The 19811-nt window shown below is 43.8% G+C and overlaps 1 protein-coding gene across 3 annotated transcripts in view; it reads right to left on the bottom strand.

Annotated features, from left to right (window-relative positions):
* Window positions 1-2108: 2108 nt before the first annotated feature.
* GTF2E1 (general transcription factor IIE subunit 1) overlaps window positions 2109-19811 on the bottom strand; it is a 49788-nt gene continuing 32085 nt past the window's right edge. For 2 of the 3 annotated variants that reach the window (XM_050332135.1, XM_050332136.1), the window contains exons 3-5: window positions 12068-12269; window positions 7088-7335; window positions 2109-3922 (exon numbers count right to left, since the gene is read on the bottom strand). In XM_050332135.1, coding sequence (XP_050188092.1) covers window positions 3492-3922; window positions 7088-7335; window positions 12068-12269 — 881 coding nt within the window. In that variant the 3' untranslated portion in view covers window positions 2109-3491. The remainder of the gene's footprint in view (window positions 3923-7087; window positions 7336-12067; window positions 12270-19811) is intronic. The other variant, XM_050332134.1, reaches the window with a different exon arrangement.

The following is a 19811-nucleotide window of genomic DNA, read 5'->3' as shown; positions in this document are numbered from 1 at the left end:
TTCTTAAACAGCATCTGGTTACGCCTCCTATCAAGACTGTATGAGTGATGATCTTCTCGGACTTTGTAAATATTGATCATTATTTTGGAGGCAGCTCAGCTCAGCCCTGGCTCCTGCGCTCCTGGAGAAGAGGCTGTGTTGTATGGAGTGTATTGTGATGCTTTGGGATCTTTGCCTGTGTATTGTCAATACTCCCAAGCCTCCTGTGAACAAGCCTGGGGCATAGTTACCTTGCCCAGGGCTTCCAGTGGGATAAGGCAATACCAGTCCTGGGCAGCCCAGAGCAATTATCTGCAGCAGTGAGTGACACCTCCCTCTTCCAAAGCACAGAGCCCACAGCCTCCCTTGTTTACGCTGACACATACCAGAGCAAAGGAATGGGGCTGCTGCTGCTTCTCCTCAAAACCTGCCCCCGGACAGCCTGCTGGCTTGCCCTGCTGCTGACATGCCTTTCCACCTGCTCATAAACTGTCCATTTCCATGAAGGCTTTGTCTTGCATTTGATTCCCAAGACAATTTTCTCTCTCCTCCTACAGAGGCACAGTGGGAGACAGAGACCCAAACACAGCAGGCTGCTCCCCCCCAGGCCCTGACAAACTTTGCAGCATGCCCTGGCGCTGCAGGCATCACCAAGGCACAGCTCCTTAGAAGTCTCACAGAGGAGGTGATGCTATTTTTCTGCCCTGCAGGATTCCTCCAGGGGAATCTTCAAATCCCTTGACTCTCACAGAGCAAGTCTGTTCAATCTGAGTCTGAAGAAGAAACCAACACAGGAAAAGTAGAATTGGATGAAGGAAACCAATTTTCAGCAGCTTAGTAAAAAAGATTATAACATTCCTGTTTTCCAGGATTGACAGTGTACTTTCCCTCCATCAACAGCTTAACTGATCTGCTCTGGCCTGCCCTGTGCTGGGCCAGGGAGGGCATCGCTCTACTGCAGTTTCCTTGATCGGCAACAGGAGCAGGAACAGAGGCAGCTGTTGCCCAGCTGGGAGAAGTATCTCTGACCTTTGGGAAAAGAAGTATGAGCAGCCTAAGAAATGCAATTCGCTTTCCAGCCTGAGCTGCAGCGCCCTGGCCTCATGCACACCCACTTGTAGAATCCCCTGAGCTGGAAGGGGCCCACACGGATCATCGAGGTCCAACCCCTGGTCCTGCACACGGCAGCCCCAAGAATCACACCATGTGCCTGAGAGCGTTGTTCAAGTGCTTCTTCAACTCTCAGATATCACTCATCAGATAAAACGCACTTCAAGCTGGAAGCAGACACAGAACCTGGTTTGAATGGGTTTAGAACATGAACCCAGGAAGGCTTCAGCGCTTGACCACACTCACAGTGTTATTGGGTTATCGTTAATGCAGCACATGTGGTCCAGCAGGCAAAGGAAATGGCTGGGCCTTCCTCAGAATTGATGGCTTTATCCCTTGCATTAGCACCAACCTGCTGGCAGTGCCTGGCTTTGCTTGCAGCGGCTGTTCTTTCCCTCCTGGCATGTGTGTAGAGCTCTGCTTCAGCTGCAGGAAAAGAAAGAGGACACTATCGACTGTACGTGCTCCTGCTCATTCAAACAGAGCTTGTCACAACAGGGAAGCAGCAGTGTATGGATAACAGCCTGAACTGGCTGGAATGGAGCAGAGCAGCCATCCTCTCTGAATGCCAGGAGCTGTTAGAGAGGGCAGGAAACACTGACGGCATCTGCTCAAGTACCTTGACCTTTCCAGTCCTCCTGAGGGCTGCATGTGGCAGATGAGAGATGGAAGGCAAGCCCTAAAAACCACTGTTCCAATTCCAAGCTCTGTGACTTGTTATCTAGAAGCTTGATACCAGATCCTGGAGGTTTGTCTACACCAGTATACCATTTTAATTAGCAACATGATGTCTGTGAGACCTCTACCATCAGCTTTCACTTGAGGAAAAAGGAAAGAAAGGGAAGTGCTGATCAAGAAGGGCCTCCTGCGGCACCAGTTAATGAAACATTCTTCCTGGAAGTGCAGGAGATTCCAGGAGGCATTCAAGGAAGCTCTAGTAAGGAGAACAAAAGTGCAGTGGGATTTCAAATAATCCTTCTCTCAAAGGAGAGCTCAAATTGTTGTTTCTTTTCCTTGAATTGAGTAAATCAAAATGATAAGGAAACAATATTCCCAACTAGGCACATGACAAACTGAAAGATGACAAAGGGGAGAAGTTTATGTTTATTTATTCCTCTTGAAAATGACCTAAAAGAAAATTTAAAATACTATTTAAAAAAGAGGGGATTCAAAATATCAAGAAGCCAAAAATCAAACCACAAAGGAGGCATTACAAGGTTAGCAGAACATAGAAAGCATAGTTAGTATAAAACAGATTTACAATCTCAGTGAACAGCAAATTTATGCTGCCCATGTAAGTGGAACAGCACATAATGCAGCCTCCACCCTCTGGAACACAGAATTCTTTTATCATTTTGTTTTATTGTAGTACTGTATAGGAAAAGTCAACAATTTTAAAAAAGCAACATTTTCAATTGAAAGAGAAAAACATTACAAACATTATATTGCTCTATAGGCACTGATAAATGTTTTTCTGTGGTAAAAGAGTGTGCCAAAGCAGAATTCAAAATTGTATAGTTCCTCTAAAAATCATACAGCCCCGGTGAGATTGCAAATAAAAACTAGTTACGCCATTTCTCTGCACTGCCTGACAGCAGCCCTGCCCTAGGAACTGTTTGCAACACTGGAGTTTAGAAAGGGCTAGGCAGAAGCAACAGGCAACAATACTGGAAAATGAAGGTTTCTCCTGGTTAGTCAGAGCACTCTGACAGCTCAGAGCCATGGAGGGCATTTGTTACACTGACAAAGGGTGACTGTGTGTGCCTGCCAGGGTTTCCACTCTGAATGTTTCAGGTTACACCTGACCTTGAGGTTCTGAGTGCCAACACAGAGTGAATGGGAGCAAGAAAAGGCTGCTGCCTACAGGCCTGCTTAGAAACAGCCACTCTGGTGGCCAGTGGCTGCTGGCAGGAGGCCAGCTACAAGCCTTGCCCAAGCTTGGCATCAGCAAAGCGCTCCCCTCTCCTCTCACTGATCATAGGCAGCTGTATGTTACACCCTCCTCTGCAGAGCACTCTGCTCAGACTATGGAGCCCTTACGTCCTCTGAGGGCAGGGATGTGGACTTCACTAGGATCTGCAACAAAAAACAACTCTAAGCAATCAGGGAAAGGAGCTGCTAGAGCCTTGGAGAAAGTTACAGCAGTGCCTGTGCAGCGCAGCCTGCAGTAGATTTTTACTTTGCCAGCATCTTCACTTCTGAGATTTGTCCTTCCCTACCTGTTTTGGCACATGCACCTTTCCTGCTCCCCTGCTCTGGTGAGCAAGATGCCTGAGATTAGCAGTCCTGAGCCGCAGTGTCCCTGCACACAGGGGAGGAAAGATGCGCTTCAGTCTTCTGTTTTACTAGGGAGCCTCTGGCTTAAAAAGTCACTTTTTAAAAAATGCCATGGGAGGAATCAGTTAATCAAACATGTCCTCAAACATGCGCTGCCCCATGGCAATGTAAACCTCTTTCTCCTCTGGCGTCATCTGGGCCACCAGCTCAGGGCGCTGGCTCACTTGGCTGTAAGAGTGTGGACGCCCAGCCACTGTGACAGTAGGGTCTTCTGCCACCACCTCAAACTCTTCATCCTCCTCCTCCTCCTCCAGCCCATACGTTGTGGTGGCCGTGGCAGCAGCGCGGGGAGGGGATTCCTCCTCCGACTCGCTTGTCTCGCTCTCAGAGTCACTAGCGTTGCCACCAGAGAGAGGAGCGGCACCTCCGACAGTGACTGTGGAAGCAGAAGGCGTCTTCTTCTCGTGGATAAGCAGGGCACGCATCACCTCCTCATTATCATCCAGCACTGCCCGGCTCTCCTCACGCTCCTGGAACGCATCCAGATCCCGGCCCCCTGCAAGGAGACACAAGGCCGTGGTCATTTCCTCACAGAGATCTGCGTGACGGCCCCGAAGGTTTTCTGAACCTTTATTATGACCACCACTGAGCACGGCTTGCCAAGCACCTTTTCTCTAAGCCACCTCTCCTCCTCTCCCTTAAAAGACATAGTTACGTTTTTTTTCATAATGGTAGAACAAGTACTGACATTTCCTAGGAGCTGGGAAGCCTGGAGTCACTGTGGCTCCCTGCTGGAAGCCTTGGCCAGGAGCACCTTGCAAGCAAAGACAACAAACACATGATAGGCAGGCATTGGAAAAGACTTCCCCAGGGAGGTGTCCAGCTCAGGCACTACAGTGGACCAGAAAGCAAAGCAATTCTTCGGAGCTAAATCTGGGCTTCAGATACCCAGACCATGCAGACACTTGTCAGAGATAGAGCGAGTATCTTATTGCTGTTTCACAGGTGAACACCCACAGGCCATTTCCTTTTTGCTCCTTTGTTTCCATGTTGACTGACCACAGCCTGGGGGACTTGGAGTGATGACCAAGATCACGAGGTGCTGCCAGCACAGACCATAAAATACAAACCCAAAACCAGGCCCTGTCCTGCTGAACTACCTGTCTGTAAGGATTAAGATGGAGAAGCAAATGGGTCTGGGCAGACAAGGAATATGCGGAAACCATGGTTACAAAACAACATTTAACGCAGCTGTGTCTGGTAAGGTCAGAGGTGCACCTATCAGGCAGGAAGGGAAAAGCTCATTCAAGGAACATTGTGGTGGGATGGAGCAGGATCTATTTCATATAGCAGATGCAGCTCACAGCCTGTAGCCAAGCTGTGCAGTGCAGCATGGGAGGCTGCATTAAAACAGCTCCTGCTCTCTAAGCTGAAACAGCCCCTGAAGCAGTCTCTCTGGCTCCCTACCTGGACCTCTTATTTGAAGGGGACTGCAGAGTCCCAGCTGACAGACATGGCCTGTGCTCCTCTTTCAGTAAGCCTGGCTGTACAATAGCCAGGAAGGTTTGATATGGTTTGGGTAGGCAGTGTGTCTGCAGTTCAGAGATTCAAAAGGCAAAGTTCTGCTTAGAAAGTAGAATTCCACAGAAAACCTTTCCTAATCCTTCATTTGCTAAGTGGACTGTGAGTTCACCCAGCACCAATAAAACTATGTGCAGTGTGGAAAAAAAATTTAAAAAGACCAGAACAAAAAATGTACCAGAAGATGCTGCCTATGAACAACTGTTGGAACTGAGGGCATGGCATTCTGCCTTCATACATTAACACCCACTTGCCTACTCCTCCAAGACATGGACCCTCATGGCTTCACCACCACATCCAGGCAGTTGGCTCCCTAGCCTTTCCCTCCAGGGGTCAGAAATGCACTGGTTATGTTTTCCAATTTGAGATGAAAAAATTCTGTGAAGCAGGCAAGCTAAGGAAGTAAGTCCTGCATTTAGCACTAAAAGCCAGGGTTTGTGGTCACTACTTTCCCGTGGTAAAATAAAGGCCAAAAGACCCACCCCTAACTTCACCAGACTTCTGTTTTCATTGTAAATAAAGTTCTAGTAACAGGTGATGGCTATGGCTGCTAATATTAGAGCACTGCCAAATTCCTGACAGAAAGGAAGCATAAAGGCGTTGTGTTGGCAGCCTTGTGCTCAGCTCACTGCTTGTGACTGTGGAGCATAAGAGGCTATGGGAGACCATCTCTGTGAAATAATATCATAGCTCATCACACTGAGATCTGTGAAATGACAACAACCTTGGGTAGCTCCACAAAATCTGACTTTGTGGCTCAGGAGTGGAGCTGTCTCCTGCTTGCAAGAACTGCTCCTGTCAGATCCATGCAGTGAATCTTTTCTGTCAATGGTCCCAAGTTTCTCTTCTCCCTGTTTACGTGTTGCAGCAGCAGTTTCAGGCTATTTCCACAAGTGTCCTCTTTGATCTGCAGCAGCTGAGGTTAAGCAGTGATGCTATCATGCTATACCCACGTCCACGTCCTTCAGTGGCATCTTGAGAAACATTTATACTGTGTACACCAGAAGTCATCTCAAAGAGTCAATTTAAAACTACAGGTGAATTGAATGTCTAGCAGAAAAACAGGGTGACAACTCACCACTGCTGGTGAGTAACAACAACATCTGCTACAGACTGCAGGAGGAGGTTGTGCCAATCATCTCCCTTTGTTTAATCTATTGGAAAAATGGTTTGGGATCCATACACTTGAAAGGCATTACATGTGACCAAGATCTCTAGATATCTTCTGACCATTATATCACATTCATTTTCTTCACTTCTGCTATACATACATACTCCTCTCCTCTCCTGAGCACTGCACTAGTTCCAGGGTGTCATGCTTATACATGTTGTTCCCTTTTGCCATCTTTTCTTCCTAGGGCATCAACAGTTTCAGTCTATAATCCTCAATTGACTCAAAAGATTGCATCTATTGACTCAATCTTGTAAAAATCCATTCCCTATTTTCATTCTCCATTCCCTATTTTCAGTGTGTAAGCTTAAACACCACACATACCAAAGCAGAATGTTTCTACTAATTGTTACGAGATCTTGATCATGGTCTATGGACAACCCAAACTCAAGACAAATGAAAATAAATGCAAAGATAATGAGAAACGAACAGAAAGGAATAAACTTTCACCTGCTGTGGAGACAGACCTTCCTACTGTACTTGCTGAAGCTTTATTTCTGAGTATTCTTCATATATAACATGTTTGGAGAAACAACTGGCAAGAAGAAGGCTGGGAATGTATAACCACTGATGGTAGATTGGTACATTTCAGAGTCACTGAACATTAATAAATGTTATTTTTCAGCAGTGACCTATTAGGGAGGCAGCTTTCTAGATGAAACTGAAAAGACCTTCATCTAGAAGCAATAAACTCTCAAGGTGGAAGACATAACAGTTAATTAACATTTTAGAAGCCCACACAAAATTCCATGGACAGCTCAGCTTTACTGACCTAGATTTCAATCCTGGATCTAATAAACCAGGATATTTCACATCTACCTACTCATACGTGCTTTGCACAGAGGAGGGGAGCAAACTCTGGAGGGTTGGGTGCAGCAGCTGTACACAACACAGGAGAACATGTTTTTGACAGCACTGTAAAGGCATTGTATAAGCAGAGCAGTACTTCTGCTTTCTGGATTTTCTTACCATCTTTGATTTCATCAGGGTCATAAGCCCCCTGCACTGTGCTCTCACGCAGCCAAATTGGCCTCTCTCTGGCTGGCTTTCCTTCACTTGCAGACCGGTTAAGATCCTCCTGGTCCTCCATGCTGATGACAACATTCTGGGTATACAAGTCCTCATATGATGGTCCTTTTGTAGTCCATGCTTCCCGATGGTGTCCACCTGCAAGGCCAGCTGCTGTCCCTGAACCAGCACCAGCTGCACGCTCTTTGCTATGTGAAAGTCAAAGAGATAAAAACAGAGCATTCAGAACAAGCCCCTCCTTAGCTACTTAGCCCCTCCTTAGTTACTTTAACTGTGATTAGTTATCTCCCATGATCTGCACTAAGAACTTGCATTCTCAGTTCTAACATCTCCTGCCAGGAATTTCTGCACCAGCTTGACAGTTTGGGAAACTTGTAGATCTCTAATTGGAAACCCTACATAAGACCGTGGTAACATCCACCACAGACACTGAAACAAGGAGACAGCACTAGAGATGCAGATGCCACTCATGCAAAAACAAACATAAAATTCCAGAATTCCCTGAAACAAAAGCCACAGCAGCAAAACACAGTCAAACAGCAGTCTGGTATTTGAAAAAGCCTTTTTTTGGCCTTCACACAGCAACCTTATACTGCATTAAAAAAGTACTAAAGTTTAACTACGGCAGATAGTAGGCCCAGAGACCCAGCATGCTCAGACCTGTGAACTGTTATTAACCACAGGATTCAAGAAGGCGTTAACTCACCAAGAAAAATTCAACTCAAACCTTTGCGTGAACTGTGAGTGATAACACACATAAGTCACCTCTCCTGTGTTACACAGGAGATATATATACTATACACAACACAGCCCTGGGAGAACTGGGGAGTCCAGGGAGAGAAGAAAGATGAGAAAGCACCTTCAAACCAGAGGACTAGGGCTGGGCAAAGGAATTTGTGTGCTGATGGTGCGCAGGAGGAGGCAAGACAGAACAGCCTTCATTGTGGAAAAGCTGGAGAAGGAAAGGTGCTGACGGATGCGAAGGGTATGGCAGTCAAAGCCTAGCCCTCTTTTGTCTCCTGAGAGGAGCTGCAGCCAGCACATTTCCCTCCAAAGCCCATTCTAGCTCAGGAGACTGAGGGAGAAAAACATTCCTGCTTGGATCTGTTTGAAAGAGGACATCAGGTGGAATATTTCCTGCACGCTGATGATGGCAATGAGCCTAAAATACTCTCTGGCCTGTGTTGCTACATATGCATAGGTCAAGGAAAGCAACTGAATGGAAACTCACTGGTCTAGGGGTGGGGAAAGCCAAATGTGACTGTTCTTCTACTTCAGAATATTTCATCTTTTCAGAGAAACAGATCTGCTGCAGACTGTACCCACCCTCAGCCATATAATTTCAGTCATCTGACTGCTGGTGGTACTTAGCTTAGAGTTTTTCATGAGTAACATCCCTGTCTCAACTCCTCCTCTTGTCCAGAGCAAATCCACCAGGGATACTTGATGATGCCAGCTGAGCTGACAGTTGTCATCAGTGAGCACAGTTCTGTTACTGCTGTCTACTCAATGACCTTTACTCCAATCAAGAACCTTAAAATAAAGTTGCAGTTGGTGAAGACCTGACCAATATGCAGGTTTTTTTAGTTCAGCAAGGACTTAACCACTTCTTGATGAGCTAATTCTCCTGGATTTTAGGGGGAAACAGCAAGGGGAAAATACACAGGTAGGTGAACATCTCTCTCCCCCAGATAAAAAACACTGGGGTTTTGTTCACCAGTTTGGATTGAGGGCTACTCAGAGCCTCTGAATACTGATTTAGCTGGGCTCTGTTAGCAAAATGCTTCACAGTATCCATGTTAGCATGTGTCCATACACTCAGCAGTTCTCTCCTGCAGCCAGCTCTTCTAGGAGAGCTTCACAGCAGCCTTGAATTTTGGGGCAGGAGGCTCATGCGCATGTGTTGCTTATATAACCTAAGGAACCACATAGAGACCTTCTTCCCAGCATGTTATTTCAAGTGTTGGTACCTTTCAGCTCTCCAAGACAGGCGTGTGTTCTGTGAAAAGCGCCACTCTGCTTCCCACACAATAAAAATCACTAACTAGCGTTTCCCTGACGATTTTATGTAATCCACTTTCCTCACAAGATGCACAATGCAGCTCTCCCCCAAGCTCTCCCTCCCCATGACTGCAGCGTGACAGCTAAATATTCAGAAGTGCCAGGAACTACCCAATAATACTTTTGCACAGAGGCCCCTGTAACTGTGCTTGAAATTGGCTTTTTTTTCCTACAAGGTATCATCTTGCAGCGAAACACTTATTCCACGACGTCAGGAACATTTCAAAAATTAAAGTAACAGTTCTAAGAGACACCTACAGTACTAATTACTTCAAGTGATTGACTGCAATGTTCCACACTGAGATGGAACCATCTGAGCACTTGTTGTCTACTTTTGGACCCCAATGAGCTTTGCAAATGGGCCTCAATTTACTTCCTTGTGTTTTGAGCGACACTGTCCGTAGACACGAGCAACACCTGAAGACTACCTGAACAGGGGAATACTCCTTTCTGCAAGAATAGAACTTATGTTCAGCAACCCTGTTCCAAAGCACAGGATTAGCCACCACGGATCAGGTGTCAGGTGCAGGAGCTGCCTCACAGGCAGCACAGTGCACATGAAGGGTCTGCACTCTGAAATATCTCTCTCTTAAGATCCGTGATCTGCTTTTCCCCCACCTTGGACTAGACTTCGCATGGCCCCCTGCAGTCAGGAGCTGTGGCAGCTCAGTGGCCCAGATGTGGCTACATCTGCTCTGTTACCCATCGGTTGCTTTATTTCCTCTGATGGAAATCCCTTAATGAGTGGTTTAGCTGCCTTTAAAGGCAACATAAATGGTCTTTGACATAGCTGAGGTATGGCCCACAGAAACCACACTGTGCAATGGGGAAATAACTTGAAATTTTCATCTCAATCCTGCCCAGACTATTAGGAAAGGTCTTGCATAATGGGGATAACTCTTTTTTTGCCATATCTGAAATAAAACACTTTTTCACTGTGCTGTTCTCAAGAGCTTCAGCTTCACAACAGACAACCCATGGTTCCTGACAGCATGACCACAGAAAATTAATTCTGTGAAGACTTTTTGTTAATTGAAATCATGCTATTTTGACACAAGAAAATGGAGGGGTTATTAAAATCCGTAATTTTTTGAAAACCACAGAGAAAGGCTTAAGTAAAGCAGGTTTATTATGAAACCTGTGGGGCTAATCATGCTCTGCCAAGATTAAGAAAATTAACAACCTCTTAGGAAAATATAAATGAAGATCTACCCCAGTTCCCCAAGGCAGGTGAATGACAGTTATGCAATGTCAGTGCTGAAGCTCAGAGCTCCTAAAAACTCTCCTGAACACACATGAAGTTGCCTGTGTTAGTGCAAAGAGAAGATGCAGGCTTTTTGTGACCTCTTCCGTTTGTTTCAGAATCACCAAATGTCAGTTTTGTCAATGATTTTAGACACTCAGGACTCCATAAAAACAGAGAGAATAAATAACCCAGGGTTTGGCACTTTGAAAAAATCTCACAGCAGTGCTTCCATGGAATTAGCTGCTTTGAATTAATAAGAGTTAATAAATAATTAAATCATTGTATGTACTGAAGCAAGTTGTGTTCAAGTAAGCATTTAAAAGGCTGCCTATTTATTTTGTCATTCCTTGCACAGAGTAATTAATCATTTACAATGTTTTTTAAGTATTTAAGAGTCAAGTAAGTGGGCACTGCTATTTAATCATGGGACTGCACCAAGCTTCTGCTGTGATAATTTCCTGTACACAAAAGGGGAAGACTGAGAAATTACTCTCTTTTTGGTAGGGTTATCCCAGTTCTACTACTTAAACTACAGAAAAGAGATTTTAAAACAAAGTCTAGTGATTCAGCTTGGGTATAAAGGCTTCAAAGATTCCCCATATTACCAAAGACATGCTGAGTGACCTTGGAAAAATCTCTTCCATTCTTTATATTGCTTCTGTTTTTCTATCAGAATGATGAGGAAAAATAGCTACCTTCTTGGCTAGAAAAAGACTGTGAATAGACAAAGAATTTTTATTATATTAATTAGAAACTGTCTAGCATGAATATATGAGGAACATTCTCTCTCAAGGTTAGCCTGAGAGAAAAAAAGTGTATTCTGCTCCTCTCCCATTAACTAAAGCCAAGCACTCCAAGGCACTGTGGGAATGCTTCCCCTCATGGTACATTTTTTTCCCTGTGTTAATTAATTTTTTTTTAAAATAGAGTGAAGTGCATCACATTTCACCAGAGCTGACAGAACTGACAGCTCCCCACATCTTTCTGCATTATTTAAACATCATCTGTTTTTGTACAGCTAGGAATGTTCTGGAAGAAAGTTTCCCAAAGGTGTGTAACAAGTTGGAGAAAATCAGAAGAAAAAAACCCCCTTATTACAAGTCTTCGAACTAGAATGTTGTAATATGTGGATTTGAAATACAAGGCGTAGACTGCAGATAGTTTAGTTTCAAAAGCTGTGCAGAAGCAAAACGAACAGATGAAAGATAAGTGTTTGAGAAAAAGAAGACAGCATAAATGGCACCTTCAGAGCTTTGTCCAGGGGCTTCAGTTTGCATTTCTTAAATACTGAGGCAAGGGCTTGGTATACATACCAGCTGCAGCACAGCAAGCAACAGAAAATCTGAGCATCCCACCTCACAGAAAACTACATGCAGGAAGCTGACCAGAAGAACAGCCATCTGCCTTGTTTAGTAAAAAATGGTTACAACCCTTTGTCTCCTTATAAACCACATATTCCTTGGGGAATCTGTCAGTTGCTTGCACAGTTGGTACTGAACAAGTAAGTCCTCAATGCAGCCAGAGACTGCATAAGGTTTGGGAAAGCCCCATGGAGAGAAGGAACACACTACAAGGAAGCGGTGCAGTGAGAGAAGACCAGGCGCGATTCCCACCTCTGCTTCAGGGCAGGAATCTCTGTGGGTTCCGGCTCCAGGATTTCATAGGCTAAGTTAACGTCTTCCGTCTCACGAAGCAGCGCATAGATGGGCTCAATCTGCTCATTAAATCTTGCAACGAGTGTCCTTGCATCCTTTTTGGGCATTGCCGACTCATCTTCTTCCACTTCAGTCTCACAGAAAGTACAGCGGAAAGTTCCTAAAACAAGAAAAGTTGCTCAGCATTGGAAGGAAAGCAGCAGGCCTGGCTCTTCCCACAGCCTTCCCAACAGCAGCGCATTGCTGTTTCCTTAGCTTGATGCTAAGTCGCTTTTCTCCCCCCAAAATCCCTTCCCACACATGGTGTACCTGGTTATTATTTAAGCAGACAACAAAGCAAGTGTTTTGATAGCATCCAGTGATACCCAGTTGGGTACCGTTTCTCGCTCTGAAAAGCCCAGATGGGCTGCAGTACCTCTACAGAGACGTCTCCTAATCTCTCTCCCTCTTTCTTGCTGCACATTTTAAATGTCAGCTACGACTGGGCTGTGATAAAAAGCTATACGATATCCTCTAGGGAGTTCAAATATCGTCTGTTTCAGGTGCTTGCACTGTTGTCTCCCAGGCCACACCAACAGGCTCATTTCCCAGTGAAACAGAGTGTAATTTTACACTGCATCAACCAACCTGCAGTAACTGCTAACATAACCACTGTCACTTTGCAAATACTGCAAAAAAAAAGATGGCTTCTCCTTCTGTTTCAGGGCCAAAATAGGCAAAATAGTCATTACTGCAGAGCAGCAAACGCAAAAACTTATCCCACCCAACTCCCATATTAACTTCTTAAAATTAAGAATGGTAAGATAAGAATTGTGTGAATGGCAATTAAAATAAACTTGTTTTACAGAGCTCATCAGGACGTATAAAAACAGGTCAAACATAAAGGCAACTGCAAAGGTTGCATGGCAAAGCAGTTACAACAAACCTACTGAACTCCCGCACAGCCAGCTTTTTGGTTTCATCACTCCATCTGTGAGTAGGACCCTTGGGGCAGTACATGCACAGTAGGACCTTACCATATGGTCTGCTACGAGGGGAGCAGCACAGTGTAATGACTTAGTCTTGCAAGTGCTGGACTGAGAACATACCACTGCCACCTCAGAACGTTACACACAGAGTGATGCTCATGGGCTTCTTGATTTCTCTTGCCTGTGGGTGATGTTTTTTATTTATCCATTCTGTGACACCTATGCATATCTAGCATCACCTCTCAATACCCCAACAAAGAAATGATCTTTTTATTAGTAGGGAAGCCTGAGGATAGGCTAAAAATCTAAAAATCAGAATTAGAATCAGTATTGAAGCCTGCTATATCACCAATGCTATGTACAAACACAGTCGAAAGAACAGGGTTTGGCCAGAGCACTTGGGCATGATGTAATGAGACAGGCTGGCAAGCCACGGCTTCTGGTATCTTGGTTTGCTGCTTACACAGATTTGCTAGTCTTGTTACTTCATTTTTCAGCACACCACCTTCTCTGCCTGTAATACAGCGATAAAAACAGACCTAACTTCTTCAGTGATGGCTGTGAGGGCCAGACAATGCTTGCATGCTTCTTGGGAAACACACAAAAGCTCTGTTTATGACAGGAGGTAGATCTGTTGCCTCTCACCACAGTCTGTAGAGATGCAGTTTTCAACCTTGGCACCATCTGAACTAGCTTCTGCTCATTGTCACTCAGAAATTATTGTGTGTTGTGTATGTGGCCTGTAATATGTACACATTTCCTGCAATAAACCCTCTCTTTAGAAAGTTTGTCTTATCGACAAGTAAAAGCTAGAGAACCCAACAACAGCAGTATGCAAAGTAAAAGATAAGTGGATAAAGTGCTCTTCTCTCCCATCCAAGCATGAAATACTCTGCTTATGTTTCTTCCAGGCTGTAAAAACTGTCCCTGCTGATTCAAAACTGTACATTATATAAGCTATCAGCCTGGAAAAAAATGAAACCAAAGTCTGGTCTCCTTATCCCACATTTGAGGCTATTGATGTGACACAAGTTAAAACAATTTAAAATAATTAGCACATCTCAGTGCCGATGATGGACTAAGGGAGCAAACACAGGTTAATGAAGAAAACTCCCCTCTTTTTACACCCCCCCACAGAAGTCCTGTTACATGTTCCTGAGACAGCTCGGACTTTTCACGCTTCCATCTGTGAATCCCATGAGTATCTGCAAAAGATTAAAATCACAGGGAGAATGGTTCCAATTCAGAGTACCAAAAAATCAGAAAGTAAATACAGCTCTAATGAAACAGAACTCCTAAAGCTATCATAGATTTGCTGCAATTTCCACCCCTCAGGGTTCTTAATAAGCAAAAAAAGTTAATAGATGAATTATGTAAAGAATCTGGGAATGGGTGAAATGACAAGCTTCCTCCATTAATATGCTGGGTTTTTTCAAGGTGATGCAGCATTTCACAATAGGCATATGTGATTAGAGAACTGGGAAGCTGCTTTGCCATGGCAGATGGCATTTACATGTTGCAAACCTCTTTTGTTAAACTTTTAAGAGGTCACAAAATGCCACCAAAGCTTTTATGATATGGCACATCACATCAGCCATGTGTCACATCAGTGACACACGTTCCTTTCAGATACGAATTGCATGTGACAAACATGAAGTGGAACCCATCCAAAGGCTAAGAATGGCAATGTTTCCACTCCAACTATGCATTTCTTCCTTCAGCCCTAACACAATTTAGTTTTTCAATTCAAACATGCTGCATAAACCAGGACAAATAGATATCCTGGAGCAGACAGACATGAGATTTTTCTGCATCTCAGAAATGCTAATGAAGAGCTCACATAGCCCCTGCTTTCCACACGTGCTCAGGCTCTCTGGTTGCATGCTAAAAACCAGCCATTTGAAAGAGATCTCCTCCATGTTCCCAGACTCTCCAGGACAGATACGCTGGTAATCTGGCTCCCCAAGGCTTACTAAGATTAAAGCAGTTGAAACTCTGAAGTATGGGGCCAGAATATTTAGAGATAATTCCTAATGACTTGATTTCACTTGAGAGAAGGAAAAGGTCAACCACCCACACACATTGAATGCCGGATGTCCAAGTGTGCATGCTGCATCTGCTACAATTAACACATTTAACTGGCTACAGACTCCTGAGTCTGAGCCTAGGCCCCACTCACACCCTTCTCAAAGGGTTCAAGTCTCATCTCCTGCCCAGCAAGGTGTCTTCCTTCCACTCTGTCCTTTGGGATGCTGCTCCAGACTTTCACTACTCTCTTAAAAACTATTTAATTTTCAACCTCAACTTATTCCCCTTCATCTCAAAACCTAATGACTGTTGTGTCAAAAACTGTACCTCAGCTTAGCCAGCTTCTATCTTGCAGGTATATTTAAGAACTGCTGTCTTACTCATCCCATTTTGCAAGGCCACACATTTTTCTCTCCCTTTTAAAACTGGCCACCCACTCCTCCAGCAGCACTAACAGTCTCACTGGGCCCTTCCTCCACTTGGCTCTCATCTTTCTGCTGTGCAGATGGAAGTACAGTAGTGTCCAGATGAGTTCTCCCAATAGCCCAATGGCATTAGTGCTTCTCTGATAGTCACCGAGACCTTTTAAGATCACAGTGTAACAAACCATGAAAACACTGCCTCAGTTATCACAAGATCTAGCGATGTTCCCAGATCTTTCTCCTTTGTAGTTTCCAGCTGATGAACTCCATGTTTATAGCAGACATTTGCATTAGATGCTAGGTACGTGACACTGTACTTTAAAGTATAATTTTTCAGCTCCTTTTTATTCCTCCAGCCTTCGTCCTCATCCAATTCTTTATTCTTGACTGCATCACAAAACATTAAGCTAATTTATTTTCAAAATCTCCCACAACCTTCTTTTAGAAGTAGCATTATTACCATTACACGGAGAGTGAGCTAAGGCACAGATGGCACAATTTCAGAAGTATCTGCTGATTTGAGTAGTACTTGATTTGAGATGCCTAAGAAATGCTTTTCTGAAACTTCTGTTTGAGAACAGAGCATGCAATCTTCTTCCAGGCTCTAGAAGTGGGCATCTCAGTTAGGTACAGTTAGGTACAACACCTAGTGACAGCCTTTGCAAAGTTTAGCTTAAAATGGCTAGTTCAACTTCACACAAATTCTGCTGGCCTGGAGGATCAGATCACGTTCCTGTGGCTACTACAGCCATTTTCTTCAAGTAATTAAATCCCTGACTCTCACATTGCATTTTTCCTTCTTCTTCAGCAAGCCAGACAAAAAGTGCCTTATATGCACACAACTCCTCTCTCTCATCGAGCAAAGCACGTTTTGGGGTGGCGAATCATGTTATAGAGAAAAAGTTACAGGATGCACAAGCAGCTTTAGTTTCAGCACTCCCTAACACCGAGTGCTTCATTTGATGTTAAAATGAGAGCATTAAGACCCCAAGGAAAGGATGGAGTTTCCTAGGTTCCTACCAACAGGAAGACAGACAAATGCCTCCCACCATGTGATGTTGTGCCAACAGCCATATGGTTCATTTGCAGACCTGGAGCCCTCGGGTCTGCACAGGCCTCCACCACCTGTGGGAAGATGACAACCTGCCCGTGCTGCAGGGGGAGCAGGATGCCTTGCCAGGTTGCTTTCTGGTAACAAAGGGAGGATGAGAAGGAAACAGCTTGGGTTCTGCTCTAGCTTCTTAAAAGAGAAGTGGTTTGTGGGAACCTGTAATCCTACCCGCTAGGCCCATGCCCCTGAGGTTTCCTACTCAGCTCTTCCCATCTCAGTTCTGGGTTTTTCCACTCTCTGGTGGTCCTATTCTCCCCGCTAGCAAGTCTATCTAGTCCTGCTTTCTCAGCCTGGGCTTCTCTCACTTCTCAAACTTCTCTGTCCATTCTTCTTTGCCTGGGCTTCTTTTTCCAATTTCAACCCCTCACCATTCCTGTGTCTCTCTGCCCCTGACTCTCAGATCACTTAATTCTGCCTCTTGATTTGAGCCCTGGTCATCAAACTAATTTCCTGTTTCATGCCACAGAGATGGAAGATCTTTTCACAGCACAACCTGTCATTCAGAATAGTGTTACACAGGCAAAAGAATATACATTTCTCCAGTCTCCCCTACTTTCTCATCAGCTCATTCTTCAATATGACCAATTTTTTTTAAATTTGATTTTCCTAAGCAATTTAAATGTAGTCAGATGCACAGAATGAGAAAAACTCAGCTTACAGTAAGTGTTTGCAGAAGTTTAGAACAGAACAAAAATCACAGAGCAATTCCTATGCCTGCCCTCCACAAACGATCCAAACTCATGAAATGGAAATACTTAGCAAACTATGTAATAGGCACTGCTATCAGTAGAAATTATAATTAACTTCCCTTCATTTCTCATTGATTTTCAAGATTTAGAGGACTATTTAAAACAGTACCTAAAGGCATGTCTCTCGTGAGTCACTAAAGACACAAATGCTAGGCCATTTGGCTACAACAGACCTGGATCATTAGTTACCATAACATAATCTACACTAGGATATAAGGACACTTACCTACTAGAAATAGGAACCTGAGGGGTTAAATTGAAGCAAATAGAGTTTTAATGACCTTAATGGACTGAGCTAGTAACAGAGCTAATTGTTAAAACAGCTGATTGTTAACTGGATTAATGTAGTACAGATTAGACTGTAGGAGGTGTTGTTCTTTAGTGATGCCCAAACTTAAACAGATTTCTCTGCCCTCATCAAACTGTTCTCACTTTCTCAATGAGAAAGCAACTCAGTGTGTCTGAGTGGGAAACGCACTCCTGCCACACAGAAAGATGAGCCTCCTGTCAATTTTATCAGGTAGTCTTCCTTGGCCCCACCTCTCTTTTCTTCCTGTACTAGAGATCTACAGACATAAGTATATTTGTACTCACATTCAACTTCCAAAAATGCAGCTGCTTTAGGAAAAAATAGAGGAATCGACCAATATAGTCTGTCTCCTGAACACCACAGCAATACACTATTCTCTCTTGCAAGTGTTTCTACACATGCATTAAAAGAGCTGGTTACAGAGTATAGCGAGTTACATAAAAAGTAATGCCACATCTCATCTTTCTGAGACAGGTTTCATGGTCCACTGGATCTCAAGCTCTTGAGGACCTTCCACAGACCAGGGCTGACTGCAGTAGTCTCTCTTGAAATGTGACACAGAAAGTGCAAGTGTTTATATTAGTCCCATTTGGGAAAGCCCAGAGCAGACCCTGTTGTCAGAACTTATGGTATGGAAACAAACACTGGACCATGAATAGAAAGTATCAACATTTTGGGAACATTCATTAACTCCACTTCTGGAATAAAACATCCAGCTTTGCTATTGCAAACCAAAATGGATCAGGCTCCATCCCATTTGCTTTACAATTTCTAACTGCAGAGAAGATCATGTGTATTGCAATTGAGATGAGTAGCTTTGGTCAGAGCAGAACACATGGGTGATCTCTGAGAGCAGAGAACTGAAAAGCACACAGGACAGTGCTGCCCAGAGGAGATGGTCAGTGCAGTGGCTGTAATATGAAGCTGAGTACACAGCACCCTGCAAACAGCACTGCACCCAAACTGTGACGCTCACCGGAGGAGGCCTGAGCAGACGTGAACATGGACTGCCAAATAAAGCACCCTGCCACCAAAACTGACAGCTCTCCTAATAACAGCCTAAGAAAGCACAGCATCTTCTCTTTCCCTCTCTTCCTTTTCTGAAGAGGCACTACCAGGTACATACAGATAGGATCATGGGCAGGAGGGGCAGCAACAACCAATACCACCGGCTGCCTGACATATCCTATTATCAGATCCTAGACTGAAATTTGCTAAAACATCTTTTATATCACAATTCTGCCTCAGAAGAGTGAGGAAGCATGTGGAGTGCATGTTTCTAAAATGTCAAGCACAGCAGTTCAGCTAAAAATGGGACTAGGAACAAATACTGTAACTAATATTGTTATCTGAAGAGAGATTTTCATCTCTTTATGAATTTTTCCATAGTATCTGAATACCTAAGAAAATTGCGTTATCTACTGTTTACAAATGGGATCAAGACTCCACAATGAAGGAATAAAACTTCCTTTTAATTTTATATGCCCCAAATCTAGATTCAGTTTCTCTCAGGTCTGTACGTATTCTAGCATAAAACTTAACTGAGTTAACAGCTATGAGATTGATACTTCTCTGTATCAGACCATAAGGTTTTAACATAGGTTTCTGTAAATTAGAGAATGAACAATGATTGTTCACCTGCAAACAGTTTGTTTTCCTTGACCTGCTGTTCAGTGTGATATAGGACTGTATGGTGGAGATGGGAGGATAAAATTCAGGTTCTTGGGACAGCATTCAACTGTCTACCATGTATGTATGACAGGTTTGGGAAGGAGTCATATATACTTCTACCCTCCAAATCAGCCTTTGAAAATAGCTGACTGAAAAAGCTTCTTCTGTGAATTCAGTAAGTGCAAAAACCAGTGTTTTATCATACAATTCAACACCATTTCATAATACATGCACACCAAGATACAGCTCTGACTTTTCAATACCTGATTTTGAGCCTTAATAATGCTTCTTAAATATTTTTCGTGTTTAATATAGATTCAGAGTGTTGAATTGCCTACCAGGTATTAAACAGAGAGTAAACATTTCATTTAGGATAAATGTCAATCAGTTTCCTTTCAAAGCTTCTATTATTATAATATAGATGTAGCAGCCACAGCATTTAA

This window comes from Myiozetetes cayanensis, unplaced genomic scaffold (assembly GCF_022539395.1).
Source record: "Myiozetetes cayanensis isolate MyiCay16 unplaced genomic scaffold, myiCay2020 scf5-8, whole genome shotgun sequence".
Lineage (NCBI taxonomy): Eukaryota > Metazoa > Chordata > Aves > Passeriformes > Tyrannidae > Myiozetetes > Myiozetetes cayanensis.
The sequence above is the reverse complement of the archived record's forward strand: the minus strand, read 5'-3'. Positions and strand labels throughout refer to the sequence as shown.